Genomic DNA, 23,473 nt, shown 5'->3' with positions numbered 1-23,473 from the left:
AATCTTAGAACGAGCTGTTCGAATAAAGAATGAGCTGTTGACGACGTTGACGTTGTTAAATAATAATTGTTTTGATTAATTTAATACATGACGTAAAGTAAACAAATTCCCATCTAGTTTGGGTGCATCTCGTGAGCAAAACAAATACCTAAACTATTTTGCCTTTTATAAGTAACATAAATTATTATTAACATTCGAAACAAACCCAGACGCTATCAAACCATGATAGCCCTAATGAAGCAATAGTTTATAAACACAGATAACAACAGTTGTACCGCCGACCTTTTGTACGGAGCCGGCCGTTGCGACAGCGCGTCTCGATAATATACAACACTCTTTACTATATCACACGTCCGAGATGAACTCTTTCGTATTCATATGTACCACGTTCTTGAACGCGAGTATAAACGTGTGTACACGTGTGTTCCTGCTAGTGCTGAGTGCGAGTGTGTACCAGGGGTTTGTGCTCGTGGAGGTGTTCCTGAACAGCTACAATTTGGTGTATCCCCCGTATTTTGCGAAGCCTATAACTAAGGGACAGTATCATGTGTCGAGTGTTGTCGGTGGGGCAGTGACGGTAGTAGCTACGAAGGTGGGTTAATTTGGATTACTGGAGCAAAAGCTGACACAAAACCTTTTTTTCTTACAGAAATGTATGCGCCATTTGAAGTTCTGAACATATTATTAAAAACATAGGAAACTGATTTATCGTGAGCACTTTATCTATGTTATTGGTCCTTTTAATAAGGGGGGTGTAAAGACAACACATTAGAAGGAAACAGAAGATATGACGCGCTGCGTCAAACTATACGGAGTTACCTCTACGTAGTATAGGTATTGGCCGTCCTACGGGTTTTTATCTCAATTACGCTGAAAATATATTTCTGATTACAATTTTGCTAGTTAAAATCTTCGGCTGTATCACTAGCTATTTTATCCTAAAATTTTCTATGGAGTCATATCTTTAACCTTTTAAAGTTTTACTTAAGTACCTATATAGTTTTCGTGTAAACTTTAAAACTTGTAAATATTCGATAGGTATCAATAATACCACAATTTTACGCTATCCCGCTTTTTAATACTCCTTATTTCTTACTATAAACAAGAGAGGCATATTTTTTACTATACATTCTGTACAATTATTTATAAAATATATATAAAATAGCACTGAATGTTGCAAAAATGCAAAATGTATCGGCAGTGCCGGCCCGAGCCCTTGATTAGGGTAGAGCGAAATCGGGTTTTGGCGCCCTTCGTTAGCTTTTTTTTTCAAGCGTATTTTCCGCCCCCCCCCCCCCCCTCCCTCTCGCCACACTCGCGTCTTATAAAACTTTTTTTATTTTTGGTACAATCGAAAATAGCAGTAAACGTATTGAATAGGTAGTTGATATTATAATTCAAGGGAATCCATAGCTCTCAATTTCTGTTGCGTGATGATGATGAGACTAATTAGGCTGCCCTATTATTTAAATAGTCAAACAGATTAACTACCTACTTATAATGGCATTGATTGTTGATGATGGACTTTCGCTTAATTAGTGCAGATTACTAAATGAAGATTACCTATTCAAAACAAAAATAAGAATTAAAACTATACAGGGTGCTTCCTGTAACAGGAGCAATAAATTAAACTAAAGGCTGTACCCCTGAAACTGACCAACATTTATTTTGTTCAGCAACTTTTAAAAATTATGAATCCTTTAGACTTCCTCTTTTTCATACAAAATAAATATTGCCTTCAATGTACGCTGACATCAGTGTGTTTGACGTTGCTTGTCACTTGTCACTCTTTGAACATAAAAAAAATTGCAATACATTGCGTCTTAGAATAAACTTTAAAGTGTAATAAAAATCAAAACATGAATTATTTTCAAAAGTTGCTGAACAAATGTTGGTCAGTTTGAGGAGTACAGCCTATAGTTTAATTTATTGCTCCTGTTCCAGGAAACACCTTGTATATCATATTTAAGGATTCAGGACATTTAAGGCATGAAAATGAAAATTTTTACTACTTAGCTCACATCGAACCTTAAACTTTAATGGGTTTAAATTCATTATAATGCCTAGCTGGAAATAGGTACCTATAATACTTATACAGGTTGTTGCCTGTAACACGAGCTAATAATTAAAGCATATACATATTATATAAAGATAAAGATAAAGATAAAAGATAGTTTATTCAAGTAGGCATAATTACAATGCGCTTATGAACGTCAAATAAAGCTAGGTAGACCGGCTCCAACCCTACACTTCTGCCCCGAGAAGATTTAAATCCCCCCTCAATTGCATGAGGATATCCCATTATGGGACCGGCAACAAACTCGGCGGGACACATCTTTTCAAAAATAATTACATCTTATAATACTCCTCAAACTATAATACCTACTTTTGTTAAACAACTTTTAAAAATTATGAATCCTTTAGACTTCCTCTTTGCCTACATTCCCTGCTTCGTCAATGTACATTAGGACAGTATTCAATTGATTTTGTAGGTTACCTGGAAGAGATCCCTCATAGGGATAAGTTCGCCTTTGTACTACACCATTATTTATTTTAATAACAAAACTTCCGTGAGACAAAGACATAGTAAATATATTAAAAACGGGTCACTCACGTATTTTAAGTCGAAAAACGCACGCGTGAGCGTTTTTCGACTTAAAATACGTGAGTGACCCGTTTTTAATATATTTACCATTATTTATCTCCTGTAACCAATCCTTTTTAGTACATTCAAGTGTTTATCACTTACTGTCATGTAATCATTCCAGACTATCATGCTAAACGGGTTCATGCGATGGCTGCTCCGGTTCCTAGTGTCCCTGATAGCCATCGGGGTGCGCCCACTCACGTACCTGCTCACCGTGCGGCGCACGCGCAAGTGCCCGCCGCCCGCCAACCCTACGCTCTTCAAGTCCGCCACCACGCTTACCAACATGATCAGGAATAAGCAGGTGGGGATCGGCACTTGATATTAAGGCCCCGTTGGTTCGTGTTCTTCTCGGACTCTCACTGAGCGTAAGGGCTGATTTAGACGGCGCGCAAACTCGCATCATGCGATTTTAGTTACTTTGCGGACTGTTGGCTACGTCCAATTCAACCGACCGATCAAATACCGCAATGTAATGAAACTCGCATGCGAGTTCTCGTATCGTCTAAATGAGCCCTATAGTGATAAACGTGAGCGAGATGGATGTGCGTGCCCTTGCGTGGACCGCAGATATCATGTTTTGGAATTTTAATTTGTTGTAAGTTTTAACAAACAAAAGTATCAATGAGTAACGTTTACTCTATCATGTAGTTATCGATAACCGCACCGCATCCTTGATAGGCCTGCCCGATCGATATATGTGGCCGTGTGGCGATGATCGGCGTGCTTGTTTTCGACGTACCACCACATAATGAGCAAAACAAGGCCAAGGGTATTATTTAACTTGATTTCGACGATTTCGTAATTTGGTTATGTGCCCACGAAATAGTAGGCTGCCAAAAACAAGAACATATGATCATTAAAACCTGTGATAAATAATGGGAGGTCTTGTTTTTTAATAAAAAAAAACCGGCCAAGTGCGAGTCGAACTCGCGCACGGAGGGTTCCGCACCATCAACAAAAAATAGAGCAAAACAAGCAAAAAAACGGTCACCCATCCAAGTACTGACCCCGCCTTCGGCCAAAAATCACATTTGTTGTATGGGAGCCCCACTTTAATCTTTATTTCATTCTGTTTTTAGTATTTGTTGTTATAGCGGCAACAGAAATACATCATCTGTGAAAATTTCAACTGTCTAGCTATCACGGTTCGTGAGATACAGCCTGGTAACAGACGGACGGACGGACGGACGGACAGCGGAGTCTTAGTAATACGGTGCCGTTTTTACCCTTTGGGTACGGAACCCTAAAAAGGAACGACACAAGACGAACAGCTCGTTTCAAGTTTCTTTCAGACGCATTACATTATTAACTATATATATGATAATACCTATAAGTACCTATCTAACTAGTAGGTATTCTGTGATTTTCATAGACATGTTTTTTATCATTAGCGGATGTGAATGATTCTACATTGTTTCATCAATAATTTGTTTATTACCACTTATATTACTTATTTAAATAAGCGGTTACAAGAATTAGCATGTACTCGTATGAACTTCTGTCGTGTCACTCGTGTCAGATTCATTATGAATATACATGGAAAATACCTACTTGTCAAGATTTATGCAAATATTAATGAGAAAATAAAACATAAATATTGATATTGCTATGTGTTCAAGATGATCTGATCATATTAATTTAATTGTTAAGAATATAAAGGCAGGCTGTGCATTTTGAACATCTGACACTGACTGTACATGTTTTGTTATACTAGGGCTATATTTTCAATGTTTCCTTATGAATTTCAGATTATTAACACAACAATTCTTAAAAATACTGTTAAACATTTCAGATCACGTCAGAAGAAGTGGTAGCGGCTTACATAGAGAGATGTAAAGAAGCGAATCCGTACCTCAACGCCATAGTGGAGCCGCGGTACGAGCAGGCACTTAGAGAAGCCAGGAGCATTGACAAGATGATCGCCTCTACTGATCGGACGCCGGAGGAACTGGGCAAGGAGTACCCCCTGCTGGGGGTGCCCATGACTGTGAAGGAGAGCATTGCTGTTGAAGGTAACTTTAACTAGAAAACTGTCGTTAGACTCAACGGTACGAGTAGTCGCTGCGGGGGCCCAGAGCATAGACAAGATGATCGCGTCTACTGATCGGACGCCAGAGCAACTGGGCAAGGAGTACCCCGTGCTGGGGGTGCCTGTGACTGTGAAGGAGAGCATTGCTGTTGAAGGTAACTTTAACTAGAAAACTCTGGTAAGACTCATCGATACTATAGCAGACGGTTAGATAAGTTCGGAGCATTAATAAAATGAACGCACTGATCACACACTGGAGGAGCCGGGCAAGGAGTACCTAGATACCCCTTGCTGGGTGTACCTATGACGATCAATTGCTCCAATTGCTGTTGAAGGTATATTTTAACTACAAAACTATCGTAAGGCTCATTGACAAGGCTCATTGGCTTAATAACTTTGCATTAAACTTAATAAACAGTAATATAATACCCACCCAACCTGCCCAACATGGTAATGTTGTTTGCTTTCAGCATTTCTCCGCTGTATCGCAATACTAAATAAGGCACGTAACTACACTAGAGTTGCAACCACCCATAGGCTGCGCAGTTGGTATCGGTACCCGGAAAAATCCGCATGCGGCTCGCCAGCCGTGTTTTGCCGACCTTTGTCCTAACGGGCTTGAGTTTGGCCTTTTCACTAAATACAATCTGCCATATTTCCAGGAATGAGCAATGACAGCGGCACCGTCCGCCCGAGCCGAGTGCCGGCCACCAAAGACGCTGCCATCGTCAGCTTGGCGCGCGCCGCGGGTGCCATCCCCATCGCCGTCACCAACACACCGCAGCTCTGCATGAACTGGGAGACGTACAATAACGTCACCGGCCTTACGATGAACCCTTTTGATCAGAAAAGGACCACTGGAGGCTCGTCGGGTGGAGAGGTGAGATACACTTTCTGTATTGAACATTGAATAATTTTACTGTTTAGACTCGCTTATTTTAAGTCACTCGCACTCGCAATTAAAATACCGCGCAACAATAAATACAATTCAACTGTAAAATTATTCAATGTTAGTAGGTCTCACAACAGTTTAAATTCGACTTTCTGTATTGTTGGGCATTTAACTTTATTTAACCTAGCAACACAGTGAATCCTTGTATTATAGTTTAATTGTCGTAAACTTTGAAACAGCTAATTTAAATACTTATGCCACTGTTGACGCTAAATATTATTAAGCTTAGAATAAATTTAAAAGTGGAAAAATTACTGTCTTGGGTGATACTTGAACTCACGGCCTCTGGATTATAGATACTCCAGCGCTCTGCCATCTGAGCATAATAGCATCGACCGCAGACGTATCTGCTTGTTAAAACTAAATATTATTGTTAAATCGGCTTTGGTTGCAGGCAGCGTTGATCTCATCGGCAGCATCCATCGTTGGCGTCGGCTCCGACATCGCCGGCTCACTGCGTCTGCCGCCCATGTTCTGTGGCATCTTCGGACACAAGCCTACTCCAAAATTATTGTCTATTGAAGGTATCTAAGACGATAATAGATGTCTACTGCTAAACAAACGACCTGTAGGTAGATGGATCAAATGTGAAATGAAGTTTGTTGCATAAAAAGTTATGAGTACCTATAGATAACTTAACTTAGCTAGCTTATCTCTGAGCGTACTAAATACCAAGGAAGAATGTTATATTTAATCATATTCAAAGATGTTGCAAACCGACAAGCTATCATCAAAAAAAACCGGCCAAGTGCGAGTCGGACTCGCGCACGGAGGGTTCCGCACCATCAACAAAAAATATAGCAAAACAAGCAAAAAAAAACATACTTACAAAAAAACGGTCACCCATCCAAGTACTGACCGCGCCCGACGTTGCTTAACTTCGGTCAAAAATCACGTTTGTTGTATGGGAGCCCCACTTAAATCTTTATTTTATTCTGTTTTTAGTATTTGTTGTTATAGCGGCAACAGAAATACATCATCTGTGAAAATTTCAACTGTCTAGCTATCACGGTTCGTGAGATACAGCCTGGTGACAGACGGACGGACGGACGGACGGACGGACGGGCGGACGGACAGACGGACGGACGGACGGACGGACAGCGGAGTCTTAGTAATAGGGTCCCGTTTTTACCCTTTGGGTACGGAACCCTAAAAAATGTGCTACTTTCACAAGAATCAGTCATAATGTTAGCTTAAATTACAACACCATCTAGCGCGCACTTTTAAAAGCTAATCAGAAGTTTACTTTAACGCCATCTCGTGACGAGTAGTAACTATAACTAAACGATGGACATGTTTAACGAAAGCTCAGTATCGCAATAGTTTAATTATTTAACGCTAGGTAGCGCTAAAATAAAAATAAAACACTACAATTTTTGATAATTTTATCTTTTTATTTATTGTTGCCAGGTCATATTCCAGACTGTCTGGACTCAGAATTTGAAGAATATTTTGCTTTGGGGCCTTTATGCCGGTACGCGGAAGACCTTACGTTACTCTTGAAAGTTCTGAGACAACCTGGCGGTCCTGATGTGCCCTTAGACAAACCCGTAAGTAATAACCTAATAAGGTATATAAAAGTAGGTAAATTAATACTTAGTAGGTACCAATTTCTATCTAAACTATCGGTAAGTAAGTATACTATACGTACTCATTACTCAAGGGTTTTGTTACAGATATTAAAACATTGTTGTTCTGTGTTGACTGTTGATACTTATTTATGCACTACCTAATTATAGTAAGTATAAACAGTGCCTACGTTTCAGGTGGATGTGTCCAAGCTGAAGTTTTATTACATGGAAGGCGACAACAGCAACGTCACGGATAAAATCGGATCGGATGTGAAGAAAGCCATGGAAAAAGCCAAAGCACACATTACGAATACATACAATATTGAAGTCAAAGAGGTACAAAACTTTAAGTACTACAATTGTAATTATTATTTAAGTAAATATTTGTAACTCCTGTGTAAATATTTTAAAGAAATATTGTAGACTAAAATATTGTAACTGTCCTAAGTGTCTATATAATTTCTTTACAGCGCCTAAAGTAATGATATACAAGCTTACTCAGGACTTAGACCGCTACAATATTTTAGTCTACAATACTGGTGTAGTCTATAATATTTATTTCAAATATTTACAGAGAAGAGAATTCTCGCTTTCACTCACTGTATGAAGTCAAGCTTACCATCAGATTTTGCACTTTTATTTTAGGTAGGTACTTACTTAAAAAAATATTATTTTTTCATCATAGAGATTATTTTTAAACAATATTTTTTATATTTCTTTCAGCTCAAGATCAAAAACATCGAACACATCTGGGAGATCAGTATTCGGGTTCTAATGAACATCCGTCACGTTCGCAACATATACACTGATCCTGAGAAAAGAGACCAATGGGTCTCAGTTTGGCCGGAAGTTCTAAAGAAAATGGTCGGTCTGTCAGACCACAACTTCACATGTGTGGCTTACGGGCCGCTGCAGAAGTTTTTCGATTCGTTACCAAAGAGCTATTATGCGAAATTGTTGAGAATATTTGAGGAGATTAAGCAGGATTTCGAGGTAAGTGACTATGTATTCGTTGGATTACGTTTACTTGAGTTTACACAAAACTTGAGATAAACGAGAGAGGTCATACATATCTACGGTCTCTGTCTCGTCTCAGGTCCAGTTTCTGAGAATTTTCGGCACCTAATAAGATTATCTACCTAAGAATTGTAAATATGCCAAGTTTACATTTTCGATTTAGGCGCAGAATAAATAATAGTAGTACTAGGTACAGAAGACTCACTCTCTAACAAAACGCGTCTGTTACGATATGGCTAGCCACCAAAATTGGTGCGGAACGGATGTACTTTTAGCTACCTGTAGCAAAGCGTAGTCGCGGAGTGAGCCACGCCTGATTTAGGTCACAAGGTGGAAGACCCTCTAACGCGCATAAACCCAATAGTCACTTTTCTATAATATGGTTGTTACTTTTTACTTCATTGTATCACGTATTTTTTTACAGAAAGCGCTAGGAGACGACGCCGTATTAATATACCCAGCGTACCCCTACCCGGCCCATCTCCACTACCGGGTATACTACAAATTCCTAAACTGCGGGTACCTGACGATCTTCAATGCCCTAGGTCTCCCAGTCACCGCCTGCCCGATGGGTCTCACAGAGAAAGGCCTGCCAGTGGGTCTACAACTCGTGGCTAACAAGTGCCACGATCATTTGACGATAGCGCTCGCTAAAGAGTTTGAAAAAGCCTTTGGAGGCTGGGTGCCGCCTAATAGAGAACCTGTCAGTGTCTAATTTAAGTTACCTAATTGTAGAGATTATCAGATTGTATACGGAGAAAGCTGCGTTATTGTATATATACTTACCTAGGTATCTTGTTGTCACTGTCGTACAGTCAGAAGCAGAAATTGATAAGCGGGCGAGGTGTTCAAAATTACCTTGACGCGCTCTTTTCCTCTTAACAATAAAGTCGCGTCAATATCATTTTATATTTGCGGCTTAGAAAGTTGTATTTTATAATTGTAGATGTGTTTTTTTTGCTGTATGTAAATTCCATCTTGACGTGTAAAAGTGCCCTTGTGGCCTATTTGCTGAATAAATGTTGATGTTTGATGTTTGATTTTGAACACCTCGCCCGCTTAGCAACGATTGCTGCTGACTGTACCTAAATAAATAGGTTGTATGAGTTGTATCATAGTCAAGTCCGTCTATGCTAACTTCGCACCGACTTGAACAGAACAAGGTGAGGGAGTGTCATTATAAACGTCATATTTTCATCAAAATTTGACATTAATGATGATTGATGACATTGCCTCACTTTCTCATTGCAAATGCCATTGGTCGGACTCTAAGTGTAAGGCCTGAGTGGACGCTCGAAGCGGAGCGTTTGGCGGGGCGTGCAGCGTGGCGTCGGGGTCAGGAGTAATTTGAGCAGCGTGCACTAAGGCCGCTCCTATACGTTTGCATTTGTTTAACATGCACGCCGCAGGCCCCGCCCCGCCGCACGCCCAACTCGAGCGTCCACTCAGGCCTTAGTGTAAGAATTCTTCTTGATTTTTTTAATAATAAGAGCTTGCTTGCAGTTGACTTTAAATAAGGTTACTTTAGAAGTATTTGTGCTCGTCTCGTATACAGGAACCATTTATTTTGAACCTAGATAATATGACTGAAACCAAGTTCTTTATATACATTAGTATTGATATTAAAATTTAGGATAAGCAATTAAGCATAGGTATTTTATAAGTCTTAATTTAATGTCTTTCTATAGGTTTCTACTGTGATAATGTCATAACAATAATAAGTGACTAAAATTAAAAAGATTATGGCATTAAAGTATAACGGATTTGTTGTAAGTATTTAGAGGAATGGATAGACAAAACTGTTTTTTTTACACTTTATTTATCTTTTCCGAATAAATTTTGTACCAAATTACTTTGTTTTATCTTTCCCATACCTACATAGAAAAATGATATCTTGAACATTTGCGACGTTTTCAATCAAAAGGTCGCAAATATAAGGCTTTGTCGCTTACCATAAGGACGAAATTTGCTTCTATTTTTATGAGAATAACCAGTCAGAGACGTCCTTATGGCGAACGACAATGTGATACCTTTCGCTTGAAAACGACACATTTAATCCATTTAATAGACACTATATTACGGGCCTTCCCTAACTTAACAATGAAGTACCTAGTAGTTATTTATACAGCAGGAGAGCAAAGTTAGGGTTTTGCTGCAGCACTTGCAGCATGTGGTATGTACCTATTATACAATTGTTCAATTTTTCACCTCAGCAGTGAGAAGAATGATAACGTACCATCAGCCGTAAAAATGCATGGCGTCTCTATTTAGGTATTGAATTTATTTATAATTTCTGCATGCAATTTCGCAGCTCACTGTACAATACGAAAGGAAAGGAAAATCTACACGGTCGTCCAACTTCCATTTCCGATGCCGTACATTTTGCCTCACACTCGCAACAAAACCGAATTTTGCTTACTGTTTCTATCTAACGAGAACTCTTATTCCGAATAAGAGACATTTTTTTTTGAGATTAGCTGAAAGAGATGGAGATAAGTTCGCCTTTTTTACTTTCTAATGTATATCTGCCGTTACGTCTTAGTATCTTCTTAGTAGTTTGTGCGTCTGTCCTTGTTTACTTAGGTACATACCTACTTAAAAATAATTTACACTACCGAAATCATCAACAGAAAAGTACCTAAACAATTAAACACTAGTCAGTATAGGTGAACCAGGATCTATTGAGGGTGCGCCATGTTGCGGAATTTCACTGGAACTCATTTTTTCATACTACACTGAATTGTCACCCTATACATGAGAATAACAGCGCCCTCTTGACAATTATCATATATTACTGGTCAGGCTATACAAAAATAGCATTCGTCATTAGTACAAAGATGAACTATGATATTATACCTAGGTACCTACTTAGTTAACGGCATAGTTACATTTTTTTTTCTTAAGATAGTGTTTTGTTTCTGGAAACGCGGCGTTATCGGTATACACTTTGTTTCCAGGTGTGTAATTTTTCTAGCACAGAATAACTAATAGTACTACCTACGTTCTAGTCGGGATATGGTGTTTGTGTGTTTTGTGATTGTGAAGTGTAGTATGTGTGTGTGTGTGGTGAAGAATGAGGATGAGAAATGAAGGAATGAACAGGCATAGTTACATTAGTTACAGTTACAGCTGGTCTCTGCCAAGGTTAATCCCTGTCTAGGCCGACACATGACATTGTGAGGCAGGTTGCTACTGGGGCTTCCTCCGTTTCTCGTACTAGGTAGGTAGTCTAGTTTCCTGTATTTGACAAAAAAAACAACGGGTTGCACTCCGGGAGTGCCGGGAGAAGTGAAAACTCAATGACTAGTGCAAAATGTATGCAGCACTATGTATAATTGATGTTAACGCCATCTAGCGTTATTTCGTCGCATTACATGAAACCCCTAAGCACATCACTGTTAGTACTCGAGTTATATTAATACGTTAGAGGGAAACTCACTAGATGGCATTTAAATCAATAAAGAAAAACTCAATGACATTGTAACAGTTTTTCGATGACGCGGGCCGTACTTTGTTAATATTTATGACTTTATCAGACATTGTCGTTTGTCAATATTACATACAAAATAGCCAGGGAGGCTCGCGGGCCGCAAGTGACAGGTTCACGGGCCGCATGCATTTTGTAGTACAGCAAAATATTGATTATCCTCACCTCATTTATTGGAACCTATAAATAGGTAATTTATGTACGCCTATACAAGTGAAAGCGTACATTGGAAACTTTATAACGTCGTATCAAAAGTTTTCTAAATATTAACACATGATGCTGATGCTACATACTTACCATTGACTTATATCTCAGGACTGGCCTTACGTGCATTAAAAATGGTACTAGTTCACCGGTGCCACTCACGAATTCGAGCCAACCGTGTAGTCTAACGCAACTAGTTGCGACCAATAGCGCGGCCGCGCGCGCCTGGTGCGAACTCATCAACCAATCGCGTTGCAGCGTTTTCACACCGCTGTACTGGCCCCATCCATGCTCCATTCTTATTGCTCGTAAGGCTAGTCCTGAGATATAAGTCAATGATACTTACTGAGAGACTTAATAATTTGTATTTTATAAAGCAACCGTTGGAATCCCTTGCATTTGCAGCATTTGAACATGGTACGTAAGTAGCTTCTTTCTTGCACTTTCATTTCCAAAATGTAAGGCTTCTTGGTTAAATAAATGACCCCTGCTGGATAACATGAGACATTGGCACAAGGCACGCTTTAGGGTAATTTGCAATTGTACTTTTGTCAAATTTTTTCTGAATATTCTCAACGACGAAACGAAAATTAACCATACAAAAATGCAAATTTGTACTTATAGCTAACATTCGTAACGAAACTGAGAAAATTAAGAAAACTTAATCTCATCTTTTCTTAATTTTCTCAGTTTCGTTACGAATGTTAGCTATACAAATTTGCATTTTTGTATGGTTAATTTTCGTTACGAAACTGAGAATGTTAAGAAAAAATTAGACAAAGGAATAAATTTGCAAACAAATGACCCTTTACAAATACAAATACTTGTAAATAGAAACAAGTCGTAAAGAGATTTATTTTAACGAGATTACTTGTAATCGCCTTTCCTATAGTTGAGTGTGCCCAGAGCATAAAAAGGTCAACGACGACGTTGCGTGAACAAGAGATTTCCTTTGGCAGGATTGGTCCTTAGGACCCAAGGATGGATTTAAGAAGTGGAGCCACTCAGATTTTTGATACAGGTGGGGGGTGGGGGGTTTTTAAGCGTCTGCGACGTCTGAGGTTAATAATTCTTTAAGTGTAGATACTAAGTCAAGGTTAGTATCATTTTCAACTAAATCAAATATGTAAACATAGAATTCATCCAAATCGGTTCACCGTTTATTAATTGATTCCCCATACAATCCTAAACCTTTATCTTTAATTTTTAAGGGGTGTTTTTTGGGATAAAAATTATCCTATGTTCTTCCCCGGGACTCAAACTATCTATATACCAAATTTTATCTAAATCGGTTCAGCGGTTATTGAATACCCATACAAATTTCCACCTCCCTTTTCACACCCTTAAGGGATTATTTTTGAGATTAAAAGTATTCTATGTTCTTTCCTGGGACTCAAACCATCGCAATACCAAATTTCAACTAAATTGGTTCTGCAGTTTAAGCGTGAAGAGGAATAAAAAAAATTTTTTTTTTCTTCGTGTTTTATGTGTTTTGACCAGGGATGTTGCGGATGCCGATTTTTTGACATCCGCGGAAGCGGATTTTTAAAGGCTCACATCCGCAGATGCGGATGTCAAGATAGGTACCTACATAAGAAACGTCAAATATTACATTTTAGTCATTTTTATTTAAAAAAACCGGCCAAGTGCGAGTCGGACTCGCGTTCCAAGGGTTCTGTACATTAAGTCCTACTCACGCTTGACTGCTCATTTCTAATTGGTTTTTGGATAATGACTAAATTGCCTAGCAGTCTAGCACTGTTTACGCCGATGCTAAGACGTTCCTGTACCGACCTGTTCCACATCCGCATCCGCATTAAAATCCACATTGATTTTATGCGGATGCGGATGTTAAAAATAATGCGGAAGTTCCGCGGTTGCGGATGCGGATATTCCTGGTTTTTACTTCGGAATGGTGTCATTATGATATCATTAATGAATTCGGCATGCCCGATTTATACGAAAACGATACCAAACTTGGCCTAGTAACTAAAATTATATACCTAGATATCAAGATAAAGTTGAGACCCCCCTCCCCCCCAAAATTTACATAAAAATCTTGGTGGCTCCACTTCTTAAATCCATCCTTGGGTCCTAAGGACCAATCCTGCCAAAGGAAATCTTTGTTCATGCAACGCCGTTGTTTAGGGCCTACACTCTCGACTACTAGGTACTGAAAATGTACAAAAACATACTTCCGATCGAGTATTAGGTAATACCTATATTACAATGCCCAGAAAAACCGCGTGCTATGCGCTGTTATGTGAATCCAAAAGGAAAACAGGACCTTCGTCCCTACGTGTGCTACGTAATTACCAAATTAACAGTTGTAAAAATGGAATAGGTGGCTCGAGAGCGACTGCAAAAACTAAAATCTGGGCTTGGTCAAGGGCCGAGTGCGGAACGCTTTTTCGCGACGACTCAACAGACGAACTGAGCAGTATTCGGCTGCGTCCCGATATAGCCTGCACTGCACGTCATCTATTAGCAGACCTCAAGCCTCTTACATACAGGTACCTACATATAGTTGGTTCTGGTTATCAAAAGATTACCTAGGTAACATCAATCGCTATTTGTTCACATTTAATCTTATTAATACACACGTGTGGGGGAATAGCCATGGGTTTCTTGAATCTAGTTACAGTAATAGGATTACGCGGTCGCTTCACAAGGTTCCACGTTCGTGTATATAAACGGATTTCAAAGTGTTTATGTCGGCAGTTGACAGCAGCGTGTATGTATATGACCAATAATAAGCCATCAGACCCAGTGACCGGATTATCGGCGTTTGCATTCGGATGGTATTCGCGCGTTGTATCGTCGGTGCGTGGTATAGTGGAACTTCTGGTGTTTAACAAGCGAGGTACCAATGTGAAATACGTTTTTGTGAGAGTGATGTGCCTTTGTTGAAAGACTTGCTGAAAGGACTGGATCCCGCGCGCGAGGAAGGACTGCGGTCCTCAAACCTCACCCAACATGGACTGCTGTATGTCAGAAGAAGCTAAAGAACAGAAAAGAATCAATCAGGAAATAGAAAAGGCGATCAAGAAGGACAAAAGTGCTGCCAGGAGAGAACTCAAACTTCTGCTACTCGGTGAGCTATAAGTTTTGGTTTTTCCTTTGTGGATAATGGTGGATGGACAGAGAGGCTACCGCGAAAACCGAATTTCGCAAATTGCGGGGATCTTTCTCTTTTACTCCAATGAAAGCGTAATTAGAGTGACAGACAAAAATGCCCGCAATTTCCGAAATTCGGTTTTCGCGGTAGCCCCTCAGGATACCTCAACACTAACCTCACAAGAATACACTGCCTGAAAGGTTTACTATACATATAAAGTTTAGTTACTCACCTTTTTATAGTTGTACAGTCAGCAGCAATAGTTGCTAAGCGGGCGAGGTGTTCAAAATGATCTTGACGCGACTTTATTGTTAAGAGAATAAGAGCGCGTTTTTAGGGTTCCGTATTTCAAAAGAAAAGAAAAACCGGCCAAGTGCGAGTCGGACTCGCGCACGGAGGGTTCCGCATCATCAACAAAAAATAGAGCAAAACAAGCAAAAAAACGGTCACCCATCCAAGTACTGACCCCGCCCGACGTTGCTTAACTTCGGTCAAAAATCACGTTTGTTGTAAGGGAGCCCCACTTAAATCTTTATTTTATTCTGTTTTTAGTATTTGTTGTTATAGCGGCAACAGAAATATACATCATCTGTGAAAATTTCAACTGTCTAGCTATCACGGTTCGTGAGATACAGCCTGGTGACAGACGGACGGACGGACGGACGGACGTACGGACGGACGGACAGCGGAGTCTTAGTAATAGGGTCCCGTTTTTTTACTCTTTGGGTACGGAACCCTAAAAACGGACTTCTTTAACTACTATCATCAGAACTCAAGCTTGACAAAAATGTGGCTTAAAAACTTAACATGCTTAATAAACATAACGAAGAGAACAATTCGCCAAACTTGACCTATGCGTCGTTGAAGAGTTCCGTTCTGATCATCATCAGTAGTTCCACTTCCTCACATGTCACTTTTTTTAATGTATATGCTTGATTTGTTGATAAAAACACAAAAATAACTATATGTACCTATGCCTTTAAGATTTGAGGAGTTCCCTCGAGTCCTCATGGATTCCATCATCAGAACTGCGTTTTGAAAAAAACGGAATCAATCTGTGTATCGTACAACGTTTTACAGTACATATGGCACTTTAAACTTTCGACATACGCACGGAAAATGCTAAAGTAGCACCATATGTACTGTAAAGTCCTATTTACGAGGGGCGTTCAATATATAATGAGAATGAGATGCAAACTCTTTAAATATTAGGAAAGTAAATACTAACCGGTAAAGCTAATCTACCTAGCTGATTGCCATGAAAAAAAAACTAACTGTTTTTTGTTTAAAAAAAAAATACGGCGATATCTTTGCGATACTATTGAGTACGTTAGCGAAAATGGAGAAAATTGAACTGCGCGCCGTTATCAAATACTTGTGTTTGAAAAAAAATTCTACGGGCCAAGTCAATTTAGATTAACGGGACACTTTAAGGTCTAATGCTCCTCCGTATTCGACAGTCGCACGTTGGTGCGCCGAATTTAGACGTGGAAGAACATCGACCATGGATGACCCCCGCTCCGGACGCCCTACTACAGCAGTAACTGAAGAAATTGTGAAAAAAGTCGAAAACTTAGTTTTGGCGGATCGTCGTATCACGGTTCGTTTTATTGCTGAAAATATAAAAATTTCAACGGGGAGCGTGCATAATATTTTACATGAACGCTTGGGTATGAAAAAGGTATCAGCGCGTTGGGTACCCAGAATGCTTACTGACACGCAAAAACAAACTAGAGTCGAGATTTGTCAAGAAGCTTTGGACCTGATACAGCAAGACCGGGAACTTTTTTTGGCGCGATTTATAACAATGGACAAAACATGGCTCCATCATTACTACCCTGAAACGAAACTGCAGTCTATGACATGGAAAAGGCCATCATCTCCAACTCCGAAGAAATTCAAGGTGGGCCCATCTCCCGGTAAGGTCATGGGCTCTGTTTTTTGGGATGGTAAAGGGGTCGTAATGATTGAGTATCTCGAGCATGGAGCCATTATTACCGGCACTTTATATGCCAAACAAATAGCAACATTGCGCAATGAGATCCGTGAAAAACGGCGAGCTAAACTCTCGAAAATTGTGTTGTTCCATCAGGACAATGCACCGGCACACAAGTCCGCCGTTGCAATGGCTGCAATACGTGATGCTGGGTTCGATATCCTTAAGCATCCTCCGTATTCACCAGACCTCGCCCCTAGTGATTTCTACCTATTTCCGAGATTGAAGGAATACCTAAGAGGCAAGAAATTTGAAGACGACGACGCGGTAGTCGCTGCAGTACAAGATTTTTTAAGTACTCAAGATGAAACCTTTTTTAGAAATGGAATTTTAAGTTTGGAAAAAAGATATACTAAGTGAACTATGCTAAAAGGTGACTATGTCGAAAAATAAAATAACATTTAATAAAAGTTGTATATAACATACTCATTCTCACTTTTTATTGAACGCCCCTCGTAAGTATCAGGTCAAACCCAGTGCTTGGACTACTTGGTGGGCAACAAATGAACCGGACTAAATTACGTAGGTTGTTTTTGGTATGTTGTTAGTAGTAAGTATATGTTCTGTCCCTCACGGGTGCACACATGTGGCAGCTCTATAGTATATTTGCTTTGAGGCTAGGAGCTAGGATAACTACTTGTAGGAACTTGGTTTATCAACTTGCTTGTTCACCAGGTACTGGTGAATCGGGCAAGTCCACATTCATCAAGCAGATGAGAATTATTAATGGCGCGGGCTACAGCGACGATGACAAGAAGGGTTTCGTCAAGAACATCTACCAGAATATTTTCATGGCGATACAGAGTATGATACGCGCTATGGATATGCTCAATATACAATACGGGGATCCATCTATGAAAGTAAGTGATGATTGCAGATAATAGCGGCAAATAACAAAACAAATGTATTTAGTCAATCGTTACGTTCTACCTAAGCTCTAGAATCACTTGGCAATTTGTCTCTTCTTGCATTCTTCAAATTTAAATGCGTAACGTTTAATACCCTGTTCAACAACATTATTAAAATCGGTATTTGTCAATACTTCCCGCAAACCACTGGTAGGTACATTTCTTAATTTGTTGCTCATGTCTATAAGCTGTGTAACGGTTATTATGGATGATTTTGCACAGTAATCTCTCACTCGCCTGGCGAAGTATGCGTTCACTGCCGATAATGTCCTTCTTCGGTGCTATCTTCACGCATGTAGGAATAAATACTTTGTAAAGAGCAACGAGCGCGCGCGAGCTTATTCCTGATTTTGGTTGCAACTTCCAGTCCGTACTGGTGTACATAATATTGAATGTACCAGTGGTTTGCGGGAAGTATTGACAAATACCGATTTTAATAATGTTGTTGAACAGGGTAATAAACGTTACTCTAGAATCACATTAGATAATTACTATACAATTGTCCCAGAAGCAGAACTGCACATTGAACAGATCAAATAGACGACGACATGTAGGTTGATTCATTATAAATGTCCTAGCTGATCTTCAGTATTACGAAAAAAACCACCAGACTAGGTTTACACAACATATAAGGATTTTTTTTTTAATAAATGTCTCCAGAACCATTCATTTTCGATGGACATACATACATGAAGATCAAATCAGAGCTCTGAATGCTTAGTAGTAGTACCTACATTACGAAAAATAGGATATTCACAACGAGTGGCGTTAGATTAGAACACGGCCGTAGGAAGGGATTTTACAGTAGGTACATTATGGCCCTTTAAATTTTCGACATACGGCGCGATTCGGGAAATGAATTAGACATTCACTAGATATGGCGGTTGGCGCTTACGCTATTATTAACGCCGCTCCAATATTATTGCGGCCATAGGTACCTTTTTCAGTGGAACGTCACATATCGTTACTATTTCATATCTAGTAAATGTCGTAATTCATTTCCCGAATCGCGCCGATAGTTAGGTACGTAATGTTGCCAATTATCGCACTATGGTGCGGTAAAGTAGCACCATATGTGTGTACATCACTGTAAAATCCTTTATGAATCATTGACCTTCATATGGTCCGTACTTCTATATTTATATTTACCTATTACAAATAATTTTCAGGAAAAAGCGGAATTGGTATCAGAGATCGACTTTGAGAGCGTGACCTCGTTCGAGAGTCCGTACCCGGAGGCGATCAAAGCTCTCTGGAACGACAGCGGGATTCAGGAGTGTTATGACCGCAGACGGGAGTATCAGCTCACGGACTCTGCTAAATAGTAAGTAGGTGGACAAATAACCATCAATAATAACGGAGAGAACTACATGCCAAAAATATCTGCCATCCTCTAAATATTTTCCTAAAAAAGTTTTACTTCTACATATATGCTACAGTTCACGTTGAAAAGTATCTGCCACGGTTTAATTGTTTAGTAGTTTTGACGTCGACTTTTGACATTTGATGCTGACTGTACACGTCTCATATACTTAAGAAACATATAGGCATTAGGCTGAGCATAATAAGTAGTCATCAAACACGTACTGGATTAATCGCATCGAAAATCAAGACTCGTTTTAGGTCAGTCTTCAGTCTTGCTTCTATTTTGTGAATGCCTGCAACTCTATAAATGCTCTATTTAGTTATGTATTGTACATTTCAGTTATTTAAGCGATCTGGCTCGAATAGAAGCGGCGGACTATCTGCCAACAGAACAGGACATCCTTCGCGCGCGTCAACCCACTACCGGTATCCTTGAGTACCCGTTTGATCTTGATGGCATCATATTTAGGTATGACTCATATTTAGGAAGTTAAAGTGATTCTGCTGAAAGCTAGTACTGCCCCCATTCAGACTAACGTCTCGGCCTCCGTCTCCGAGCGTGCACGCTCAAAGAGTGCGTTCCGTGGCCCTCCTAATTGCTCCTTCAATCCTTAACCTATAGCCTTTATAGGATTCCGACCAAAAAGGTAAAAAGAAACCCTTATGTACCTTAACCTTATGAACTCTGTCGGTCGGTCTGTCTATCACTTACGCTATCGATTTGAAATTTGGAATAGTTATGAACAAGGGTAACCCCCCAGACGCAATGAAAGATGTTTTTTTTATAGGATGGTAGACGTCGGGGGCCAGAGATCCGAGAGAAGAAAATGGATTCACTGTTTTGAAAACGTCACCTCCATCATATTCTTAGGAGTTCTTAGTGAATATGATCAAATTTTATTCGAATCTAATAATGAGGTAAGTTCTCCTATTGATACGTACAAAATAAAACCCTTTATGTACCTATAAGTATATCTAGAACATGTTCTACGTTTTTTCGTACTCCACAGATATGATCGAATTCTGTCGTGAGACATAGGCACTAAAATTAAGCTAATTTTATGCAGCTTTTTTTTTCGTATTTTCAGAACCGGATGGATGAGTCAAAGGCGTTATTTAAGACCATCATCACTCAGCCCTGGTTCCAGAACTCGTCGGTCATCCTCTTCCTCAACAAGAAGGACTTGCTTGAGGAGAAAATCATGACGTCACATCTGGGTGACTACTTCCCTGAATATGACGGTATGGAGTTCCATATACTCAAACTTAAGTACCCCTGTACCCACGTCGCTATACTAATTGTATAGAAAAGTGGATACTTATGTTAGGGAACTTACTTACCTACATAGACTTAGACTACTTACAACTTGTACTTAGGGTACGTTCAAACTGGCTTCCATGTCCATATCTCGGCACACTGACATGTGGGACACCTGACACTGGCAATTTTCTGTACATTTCGGGTAGATAAGTTTAGTAAGGATAATACGTAGCGTCAATAGTTCAATACATATATTACTTGTTGGGCCAGCAATGTACAGTGTCAATTGTCACAATGGTGGAACAGGGGCCAGATTCCTACCGGGTCTACACTACACTAACAAGACATGTACAAATCCTCAGGTCCGAAACAAGATGCTCAAAAAGCCATGGACTTCATACTACAGAAGTTTTTGGCTGAAAACCCTGATCCAGACAGACAGTGTTACTCCCATTTCACGACTGCCACAGGTTGAAAATAATTTCTGCGATATATTATAATTTTTAAACCAGGGGTCGGTAAACCACGGGCCTGTGGGGTACACAACAAAACACTTGAGTTCTTAGACCACTGGAAACAACATTGCAGCTTGAATGTTTTGTCTGTAGTGGTTGTTTGTTTTTCTCAAAATTTGCCGACCCCTGCGCTAGTTATACTGTAAAGTTGCATGTCACTCCAGTGATGTATTTATTTGCTAGCCTTTGCGATTTCTAGCTAGATGCTTATGTATGTTGCGCTGACTAAAAAATAATAATTAAAGATTTATTTAACATTTATTAGGTAGGTAACCTAAACTGCCTTTGCCTCATTTCATAGCCAAAACACGACATCAGATCAGGTAAACTAAAGAAATGGCATTGAAACCAAAGTCGAAGTTCACGTGCTGGATACATATGTGATGGGACCACTTGAAAGGTTTCCAAACAGGCGATTATAGAATATATAGGCGGTTAAGCGACGAATTACGAAGCCACACAGTTACTTATATTAGTTTTATTGTTATAAAAAACGATTTTACTATCTTCCATAACGGCTCAGAAAGAACTAGTACTATCTACTATGTGGAGCGGTATTCATTTTTTTCAACTCGATTGACGTACCTATACTGTAAGTACCTGCCGGACGAAAAAATCGTCAAGTTTACTTTACCCATTTCTTTCTAAATTCTTGACCACCCTTAGAAAAATATAGTAAGTAGGTACCTACTTTTGGCAAAAATTTCATTTTTGGTACAAGCTTTTATCGCTGACTGTACTTTTCTTACGACAGACAACAAATACACATCGAGACAATTCTAAAAACCCCTAACACAATTAGGTTGCGTTGTTTTATCACAGAGTTCCTATGGCCAGTCTCCATGATCAGATCAGTTCGACAGTACCATATTATTGTATTGTCATCAGAACTAACATACAGCTGCCAATATTCATGACGCTACGATCCTTGGAAGATGGTTAAATTCAAACAGGTCGACCTAATAAAATTAAGCTTGTTAAAAAGTAGGGCGCTGTGTCCTGCTGCTGCTCTTATATGTAATAAATAATACTTATGTACTCGTACATGGCTTAATTACTGTGCGAAGTGTTTTGATATAAAATTATTTGTGATAAAGACGGATAACATGATATGGCGGCACGCCCACACTCTGTCGCTTATCTGTCGTTAGCCTAGGCTAACACTAATTATACTTACTTTTTATTACCTCCACATGTGAAGTTTTGCTTTTACATGTACAGACAGTAAAATCGCAAAAATATCTGACACGTTCTTATTTGTAGAGCCATAACATAAGAGCGTGTCACATATTTTTGCGGCCTTCGAAGAGACATATTATTGCAGGTGACTGTACCTAACCCCACCTAGCCTAACCTTTTATTTATTTGTTTTTTTTTTCATGCTGCCTTGGATTGTTTAAAAGATACTGAAAACATCAAATTGGTGTTCTGTGCCGTGAAAGATACAATTATGCAGGCTGCTCTAAAAGAATTTAATTTGGCTTAATGCATGTTGCTTATGTGTTCTATTAGTTACTTAATTAAATATATTTTTTTATGACAGTGTTTTTTTTTTCTCTTTCCTTTAATATTAACCTTAATTAGGTTACAGGTAACATTCTGTTGTCTGTGACAGATTCTTTTTAAACATCCTGGAGGGCAAGATTAAGGGTAAAAGACACAGAGGAATGCCCAGAAGGAGTTTCTGTCGTGTCGTACGAGGTAGTTAAAACTTAAAAGGCTGGCCCAGCAAGGAGAACATTGGCAATTACTCCACCAACAAGAGCCTAGCATATTAGCTCTTAAATATTGATGATGATGATGATGAGGTTACCTTCGAATGGCAACTGCAGCAGAGTGTAGATACCTACTTTGCTTTGCTACTATTATACGGTTATGGCGGGCTAGGACTTTAGAGGAAAGGGGACGTAGCCCTCTTTTAACCTTTCTGGATATTAGTATGCTGTAACGCCATCTAGTTTGTATTGTACGAAGTTAAGGTAACTTTTACTATTTTTTGCCATCTCTTAGCCAATAGCTGAACTAAAAATTTTACAAAGCTACCTGGTATGAATACTGATATAATAGTTAAACTATTCAACGCTAGGTGGCGCGAAAATAAAATTTGAAATAGTTATTTTATAGACAAAACTGTTTGTTTCAAGTCAAGGTGCTGACTTCCTACGACGATTTTATTACTTGGGAGTTAACATGACCATAGACATTTTTTTTTTACTGGGCGTAGGACCATCGTAGGACTCTGACCGTGCCTCCGTAGGTTTATCATATTTATTTATTAATAAAAGGGACTTTTTAATTCCCATAAAATATTATTTTAAGTTATTTTGAAAAATAAATAATAATACAAAGTCGCTTTAAATTTATTTAAAATTTAGCATTTTCTATGTAAAAGTCAGCAAC

General features: G+C 39.2%; 2 protein-coding genes across 3 annotated transcripts; both read left to right on the top strand.

Annotated features, from left to right (window-relative positions):
* Positions 1-287: 287 nt before the first annotated feature.
* On the top strand, positions 288-8,954 carry LOC134649451 (fatty-acid amide hydrolase 2-B-like). Of its 2 annotated transcripts, none has more exons than XM_063504205.1 (9): positions 288-592; positions 2,769-2,951; positions 4,443-4,662; positions 5,342-5,559; positions 6,026-6,155; positions 7,054-7,181; positions 7,398-7,538; positions 7,926-8,195; positions 8,644-8,954. In XM_063504205.1, exons 1-9 carry the CDS (start codon positions 359-361, stop codon positions 8,932-8,934), a joined length of 1,815 nt encoding a protein of 604 aa, XP_063360275.1. In that variant the 5' UTR covers positions 288-358; the 3' UTR covers positions 8,935-8,954. The 2 variants fall into 2 exon arrangements, with proteins under 2 accessions (XP_063360275.1, XP_063360274.1); XM_063504204.1 differs by having other exon boundaries at positions 7,042-7,181.
* Positions 8,955-14,764: 5,810 nt separating this feature from the next.
* Positions 14,765-22,613, top strand: LOC134649599 (G protein alpha q subunit-like). The gene is made up of 8 exons (XM_063504419.1): positions 14,765-15,004; positions 17,700-17,884; positions 19,102-19,256; positions 19,638-19,766; positions 20,086-20,215; positions 20,386-20,539; positions 20,921-21,028; positions 22,477-22,613. Exons 1-8 carry the CDS (start codon positions 14,887-14,889, stop codon positions 22,557-22,559), a joined length of 1,062 nt encoding a protein of 353 aa, XP_063360489.1. The 5' UTR covers positions 14,765-14,886; the 3' UTR covers positions 22,560-22,613.
* Positions 22,614-23,473: the final 860 nt, after the last annotated feature.

The sequence above is a fragment of the Cydia amplana genome, chromosome 7, assembly GCF_948474715.1.
Source record: "Cydia amplana chromosome 7, ilCydAmpl1.1, whole genome shotgun sequence".
NCBI classification, from domain to species: Eukaryota; Metazoa; Arthropoda; class Insecta; order Lepidoptera; family Tortricidae; genus Cydia; species Cydia amplana.
Note: the sequence above shows the minus strand (reverse complement) of the source record. Positions and strands in the feature narration are given on the sequence as shown.